At 30.3% G+C, this 8,343-nt stretch overlaps 1 protein-coding gene across 1 annotated transcript in view; it reads left to right on the top strand.

Moving 5' to 3' along the window:
* Nucleotides 1-8,343, top strand: part of LOC136795270 (odorant receptor 94b-like) — a 17,982-nt gene that overhangs the window by 6,460 nt on the left and 3,179 nt on the right. Inside the window, exons 3-5 of the mRNA XM_067045249.1 lie at nucleotides 5,390-5,961; nucleotides 7,596-7,695; nucleotides 7,892-7,999. Of these exons, the coding sequence (XP_066901350.1) occupies nucleotides 5,390-5,961; nucleotides 7,596-7,695; nucleotides 7,892-7,999 (780 nt within the window). The remainder of the gene's footprint in view (nucleotides 1-5,389; nucleotides 5,962-7,595; nucleotides 7,696-7,891; nucleotides 8,000-8,343) is intronic.

Consider the following 8,343-nt stretch of genomic DNA (forward strand, 5'->3'; position numbering starts at 1 on the left):
CTATCCGTGTAAATCGTGATTAGCCTTTCCCTCATGCCCTCCTTTATTAAGTTCTGAGCACAGACATTTATTGCAAACACCTCAGCCTGGAACACTGTGGTGTGCTTACCTAACGAGATCGATATCCCTTGATTAGGTCTATCCATTCTCCATATCCCTGCTCCGGATCCTTGTTCCATTAGGGATCCGTCTGTGTAGCAGTTTATTATAGCACATTAAACTAGCTTTAATTTTAGTGCTGACAGACATCTGTACGTCAAATGGTTCCTGAGATATATTTTTTCATAATTCAAAATATATATCCAAAAAGTTAGAAATTAAGATTTTGTGAATTTATTTTGTCGAATATAACACTAACTACTGATCATTCAGTGTCCCATACAACATTATTATGAAATGTTGCTTTTTAAAAAGTTATATCTCGAAGACTATTGAACGTAAATAGCTCTCTTAGAGATTAAATTTTAGCAAGTTTACTCTACTTTAAATGATGCTCTCATAGATTTTCTATTGTTGGTAGTTTTAAAGATATAGAGCTCCGAATAAAAGATTAATTATTTTTAACGGTTTCAAACAGCCACCATTTTTTATCCCCCCTACTAATACATGGCAGACTCATCAATTTTGACTAGTAATTATACATAGTTTTCAATGATGTAATAAAACTTTGGGGTGAAATAACTGCCTTTTTTCTCTACTTGGGCTCTTGTACTAAATATTTTAGTTTCGTCAATTTGGCACTATCCCAATTCTCGGAAAACCTTTTAGTAACGTATTATGACACCTTTAAAAATATTTTATTATTATTATAATTGAACTTTTATGAATTGTTGCTTTTTAAAAAACTATATTTTGAGAACTATTGAGTTTAAATTGCTCCATTAGGGCTCATATTTTAGAAGATTTATTCTACTTTAAGTGATGTTCTATTAGGTTTTTAGTGTTGTTAATTTTTAAAGATAAGGAAGAAAAATTATTTTTTTTACGTTTTGAAACAACTGCCATTTTGTATTCCCCCTACCTATACTTGGCAGACTTATTAATTTTTACTAGTAATTATACATAATTTTTTATTAAAGTAATTAAAAATTAGGGTGAAATAACTCCCTATTTTTCATCTCGGCTCTTGTACTAAAAGAGAAACTGTACTGGAACGGTTTTCCCTAAAGAGTGCCGTTCCAGTTGAATTTAGTCTAAAGCCCGCACAACCGTTCAGTCTTACGAGTACTGTATAGTCTGCCCCTTGTCCACAACTACATAACAAAAACAGTGTTGTGCAGTAATTACATGAGTACATTAATTAAATGTTCATTTACATGTTTCAGGTGCATTAAAATTACACTAAGATAATCACTAAACGATAAAAAAAAAAAAAAAAAAATGGTTTTGAAGAACAATTACTCTGAAGTAATTGTAAGACATAGTTACAATTATATGTGATTGTGTAAAAGTAATCATAATTACTCAATAAAATCACAGACATTGAAATTGTGATTCCCAATTACAATTACTTCTTGATGCTAAGTAATTTCTATTACAATTACAATTACTTCATGGCCCTTAGTAATGTCAATTAAATATAATTTAAATCATATGTTTTTTTTTTATTCAATACCAGATTGGTCTGGGCCCTGTTTCATAATAAACTACAAAATAATACAATTAGTCTTGTCGATTTAACTTGTAATATAATTACACTGACTTGCATATAGTAACATGTACTTAAGTACTTTTATGGTACACATATAAAAGACACCCCTAACTATATACAATGTTATAAATAAAAAAAAAACAATTAAGATAAAATAAAAAGATAAACATAATAATTCTTAATAAGAGAGAAAATGTAATAACAAAAATAGTGACATTCGTAGACCTAACAAAACAAACGATTAATGCCCTCTAATGGGAATAATGAACAAAAAAAAAATAAAATAGAAGTAATGACTAAAATATAGAATTTATAACAGAATGTCCTGCAGCAGCCTGGGCTTCAGTCTTCGGGTTGAGGTTGGGTTTCCCAGGTTGTAGGTCACTGCTCCTTTAACTGTTGATAACTGTTAGTGGAACTTCATGAATCGCTTTTTGATGAAATCCTCTATTGACTCCATGTGTAATTCCTGGTGAATCTTTTTTTTTTTTTTAAAAGATCGTCATTTTTTTTTCGTAAAGGATGCCACTCCCCAGCCTTCACAGCCATACATCCGCAGTTACCTGAGAATTATTTTAAGAATTTGGATTTCCTATTTAGGATAGGATATAGCATTGCTAACCTTGCATAAGTTTGAGTTAGTTTGATGTTGTTATGGTGATTCCAGGTAAGGCGTCGATCGAGGTGAATTCTCAAGTATCTGTTTCATTGGCAGGATTATTTCACATTTTTACCTTTGAGGATTAGATCCGGTGGATCTGGTGGGCGTCGAAGAGTAAAAACTTTTGAGTTGCATTTTTCAATGTTCAAGCTAATCATCCATTTAGTGAAATATTGTTCTAGTTCATTAAGTTTACTTTGCTAAGTATTTCTAGCTATTATTATTTCATGTTGAGAGAACATAGCTGTATCGTCAGCGAACATAGCTATGGAGGTGTGTGTGGACTATATAATGTCGTAGAAGGTAGAAGTTAAACAGAGTGGGAGAAAGAATTGAATCTTGCGCAGTAACGCCATGGATTTATCTGAGGGTAGATTTCGTTAAATCATATATGGATTCAGTTAATCTTCTTATGAATAGAAATCTTAAAAGTTAAAACGAATCGATACACAAGCGCGGGGTCATAAAATCGATTTTATATTTATATACAGCATCTTTCGAAAACGTACTAATTAACCGTAATAAGTTAATAAATCTATACGCCATTACGCAATCTTAAACTGGATATTATGTTCATATTTTGGAATCTATCTAAAACAGATTTTTTTCCATTTTGATATTGAATATTTACTTTTTATTCATTTAGAAAATTAGATCAAATGTGGTCAGACCAGATGACAACATATATAGGTCGGTGCCAAAATAACACATAAAATGATAGACATAAATGAAATTTATTGATTACAATTTTGACTATTAGAGCGTTTTGAAGGCTATAAAATTTATAAGCTAGATCTGTACAATATAAATTGATCTCTAGTTATAAAACTAATAATTAAATTAACAAATACAAAAATGAAAATGTTGGATTTTTGAAAAAATATATCTCTAGATCCATAAGACCCACATATGTCTGCCAACGCTCAAAATAAAGGAAATTTAACTTACTATAAACTAGTTTAAGACACTTATCTTCTTAGGGGTAGTAGTTTTTATGATATTCACATATGAATATAAATTTGGCAATTAAAGATTTGTCCGAACAACTATAAATCAATTTATTTTAGCAACTTTCATGTAAACTATTACTCCTACGAAGATAAACATCATAAACTACTTTATAGCTGATTAAACTAGCTTTAATTTGAGTGCTAATAGACATCTGTACGTCAAATGGTTTTTGAGATATAAATTTTTCAAAATAAATTCACTAACTACTGATCTTTCAGTAGGTCCCATACAACATTTCTATGAAATGTTGCATTTTAAAAAGTGTATCTCGGGAATACTGTACGTAAAAAGCTCTACTAGGGCCTATATTTTAGCATATTTACTCTTCTTTAAATGACGTTCTCTTAGCTTTTCTTGTGCTGTTCCTACTTTTTAAGATATAGAGCTCCGAATGAAAAATTAGTTGTTTTTTTTAATGCTTAGAAACAGCCGCCATTTTGTCTTCCCCCTACCGATTTTGACTAGTAATTATACATAGTTTCATTAAAATAATCAGAAATTGGGGTGAGATGACTGCCTTTTTTCTCCTCTTGACCTCTGTTTAATGTTTCTGTTTAAAAAGAGTACAGTGAAGATCTCTCTTCTATATTATTGGTCTAAAGAACTAATTTTCTTTTAACAGAAATAACTTCTTCAAGAAGCGATACAGCTTTATCTTTAAATAAATGACAAATATTATCAAAGAGTCCATCTAAAATCCACATTAGGCTCTTAAACCGGGTTTTGCCGACTTCTAGTCTATCCACGTACAAGTTTATGATACTGAATCTTCAAAGTGGATGCCTAGCTCATGAAATATTAAATCAATTATTTGAATTTTGATTTACGTATATTTATTGGACGAAGATAGTCCGGGTGGCGATCAATAAGGGTATCAAAATAGTAAAAGAAAACTATTTATTTTCGACCTACTTTGCAGGGCTTTGTGAACTCAGCTGTCCTTTATACTACAATCAACTGACAGGCCTGTAAAGTGGGGCGAAACGTAGGTTAACAATAAATAGTTTTTTATAATTATGAGAGATAGTTGACAGTGGATGGCGTACGAGGAGAAGATGATGGGGGTGCGGTCAAAATGAAACGCAAATAAGTTGGTGTAATCTATTTAATTGTGCCAACGTTTCGACTAGAGTTTCTAGCCTTCTTCAGGGCTAAGAACAGAACAAGATAACAACATAATAAACAGAATGACATAAAATGAATAATTTTACAGAATAGAATTAATAAAATGAAGTGATGAGAGAAGTGGAAATTAAAATGTATACCTAGGTAACTGAAAAAGTGGGTAAAATAACATAATCAAAGAAATGAAATAAAAATGAAGTTATATAATGCAAGAAGTATGAACATATTATTTATTAATAGTTTAAAAATTGAAATATGGAAAGAAAAAGAAAATATATATAACCATAATAATTCATAAAGAGGCAAAATAGAAGTAAAGTTTAATAAAAGAAATGAATAGAAGAAAAAAAAATTTTTTGAAAACAACAATAATAATATAGTGAACACAACTAATAACGTGGGTAAGGAAAATGAAGAAAAGTGGAGAAAAGAAGGGGTGGTAAAATAAATAAATTCATTTTATTAATTCTGTTCTGTAAAATTATTCATTTTATGTCATTCTGTTTATATTTTATTTTTTATTTTCTATACCTATTGTGGTTGTTATCATGTTCTGTTCTTAGCCCTGAAGAAGGCTAGAAACTCTAGTCGAAACGTTGGCACAGTTAAATAGGTTACACCAACTTATTTGCGTTTCATTTTGACTGCACCCCCAACCATCTTCTCCTCGTACGCCATCCACGGCCAACTATCTCTCATAATTATAAAAAACTATTTATTGTCAACCTACGTTTCGCCCCACTTTGCAGGGCTGTCAGTTGATTGTAGTATAAAGGACAGCTGAGTTCACAAAGCCCTGCAAAGTAGGTCGAAAATAAATAGTTTTCTTTTACTATTTTGATACCTTTATAAACCGCTACCCGGACTATCTTCTTCCAATGTACTTCACACGATCAACTATCTTCTTCCAAAACGTAAATGTATATATATTTTTTTTTTAGGATGTGACTGTTCTCCTACCTGGTTTCGTTTTCTACACCTCTGCCCTATACCTATCTCTATACCAATACTTGATCAAGGGTCGCCTGGAGAAGATTGCTGCCGATGTGGATGCCATAGCTCGAGAAATCATCGGGAGCAAACTAGGCCTGGAAAAAGAATTACTCCAAGTGTACTCCGATAACTCCAAAAACATAATATACTACTGTCGGTTATTGCCGTGTTTATATGTTTCAAGCAGTACAATATTTTTCTGTTCAGTTCCAATAGTCGATTGGTTCGAAGGAAATTACCGGACAAATTTTGCAATAAGCATTGTAACTCCATTTGACTACAGGCAACCTGGGATTTACGAGTTTGTCGTCTTGTTATTGACGACTGCCCTGTTTATTTCTACTTGCAAGCAACTCAACAATGCTTTGTTCTTCTTAGCTTTCTTCAACACTTTAAGGAGCTATTTGAAATATCTGTATTTATCGATGGACGAACTGCAAAATAACATAATTAAAGAAGATTATACTCTGACCAGACAAAGTATAAGAACTTGGATCAAGATACATCAAGAAATAAACAGGTTTGTGATTGTTGGATCTTATAGCACTAAAATGCATTTATAAAGATATAATAATATAAGAAGATGGTAAGGGTTGCGGTCAAAAAGGAACAAAAATAGCTTACAACTATTTATTATCCGACGTTTCACCCCACTTTGCAGGGCTTCATCAGGGATAAACAGATACAAAAAAAAAAAGATAACTGAGAATATTACAACAATAAGATACAATAAGGTAATTTAAGATAGGATAAATATTATGTAAAAATCAAGTGATAAGAAATTACATATAAATAAAAGGAAGGAAGGCATAAAATAGAATCAGTATAAAATAAACTTGAATAAACAATGATAAGAATAAAAATAAGTAACAATGGCAAGAGCGAAAAATTTTTAAAAATACGTAAAATATACAGTTATAAAAGTACAGGAGATGTACATAAAAAAAAGACAATACGGGGAAGGGGAAAAAAAAGAAAAAAAATAGAGATTAAATAAACGTCTTGAAAGAATAATAATGATATTAAACTGATAATAAATGAGCAAAGATCTCCTGTACTTTTTTAACTTATTTTTATTCTTATCATTGTTTATTCAAGCTTATTTGATACTGATACTATTTTATGTCTTCCTTCCTTTTATTTATATGTAATTTCTTATCACTTTATTTTTACATAATATTTACACTAACTTAAAATACCTTATTGTATCTTATTGTTGTAATATTCTCAGTTTTCTTTTTTTTGTATCTTTTCTGATAAAGCCCTGCAAAGTGGGGCGAAACGTCGGAAAATAAATAGTTGTAAGCTATTTTTGTTCCTTTTTGACCGCAACTCTGACCATCTTCTTATATATCAATTTTTACAGTCAACTACATATACGTATATACAATAATAATAATAATATTTTATTTATTCTGGGACGAGTCCCTTTAGAATAATACAGAGAAATCAATAGATGAGGGCTGAGGAGCCTCAGAGATACTTAAACAAAAAATACATAGAAATATAAACAGTCATTATAAAAAATAATTATGGGTTACTTTCTCACTTTTATCAGTTGAACAATAAAAAAAAAAATGAATAAATAAAAAAGAGAAAAAAAAAGATGTAAAAATAATTAAGAATGATTTAATGGTATATGTCTAAGTAATTAAATTAACAAATTTCAGTAATATATCTATCAATTTTTTTCATCAACCACTTACTTTTCTGATATTTACAAACTTAGGTTTTTCTTTTATTTCGCCTATCTTTATCGTGTCCGTTTTTATAGTTACGATGGTTACGGTTATGGGTGTCTCTGAAGATATCAAAACCAAACTAAAATGGCTGATTAATTGCTTTGTACGTTTCATCTTTGGGGACTTTATGTGTAGTTGCCCATTGAACCACAGCCTTTGGTAGATCTTTCCTCATCCGTTCCTCTTCCCTATGGAATTCTGTGGAAATTAGCCAAAAGACAGATAAAAATATTTGTGGTGGATTTTAATATGAACTTCACAGAAGTTGTGTGGTGAGAGGTGCATAGATGTAGTACACTTGAGAAAACGAAATACCTACAACTAAGGATTTCTAATCAAAACCTATGTTGAAATAAAACAACCCATAATTTCGAAATGACTCTTATACTAACATAACTTATTTTTTTTACAGGTGCTTGCAGGTTCTTTTACAATTATTCTCACCAATCATCATAGTCAATTGTATGTACATATTGGTTTACTTAGTGGGTGCATTATTTCTGCAAACACAGGTAAATGTATTGTATACTTATAATTTTGTTTTATAAAATGTTATTTCTTGGAAAAGTAGTATTAACAATATTTTTTAGCAAAAATAGAAAATGTTTTATTAAGTATATATATTTTGTGTATTTCATGCTTTTATTGAAATCAAAGTAAGTTATCATCATCAGTAAATATTAATTTTCATACTTGTTGGTGATATAGGAAAAAAGAAACAACATTTACCAGACATTTTCAGCATTCATTGGTGTTATGGGAACGGTTATTCAAGTGTATATGATCTTCAATATAGCTGATCATGTAACTTTTGAGGTAAAAACTTTATCACTTTCTAGTTCTCTTATATTTTTAATATGAACAATTTACATATCTGCTGACATAAATTTCATCAAAATTCTTATTAAGGATTTAAACAAACTGTTACATGTAGGCATCAAACTGTTCAATGTAAACCTTGGGTTTTGGGATGTATTTTTATTTTTATACCAGATCGGCCTGGTGGGCCTTACATGGTTGATATAACTTATATTATATATATTTTTTAACAGTCGATTATGAGGGGGTATAGTCATACAAATGACACCCCTAACTATATAAAATGTTCTTATTAAAAGAAAAAAAAATAATGATAAAATAAATAGATAAGAATAATGCTT

The sequence above is a fragment of the Halyomorpha halys genome, unplaced genomic scaffold (genome assembly GCF_000696795.3).
Source record: "Halyomorpha halys isolate HHAL.00 unplaced genomic scaffold, Hhal_1.1 Scaffold1280.1, whole genome shotgun sequence".
Classification (NCBI taxonomy): domain Eukaryota; kingdom Metazoa; phylum Arthropoda; class Insecta; order Hemiptera; family Pentatomidae; genus Halyomorpha; species Halyomorpha halys.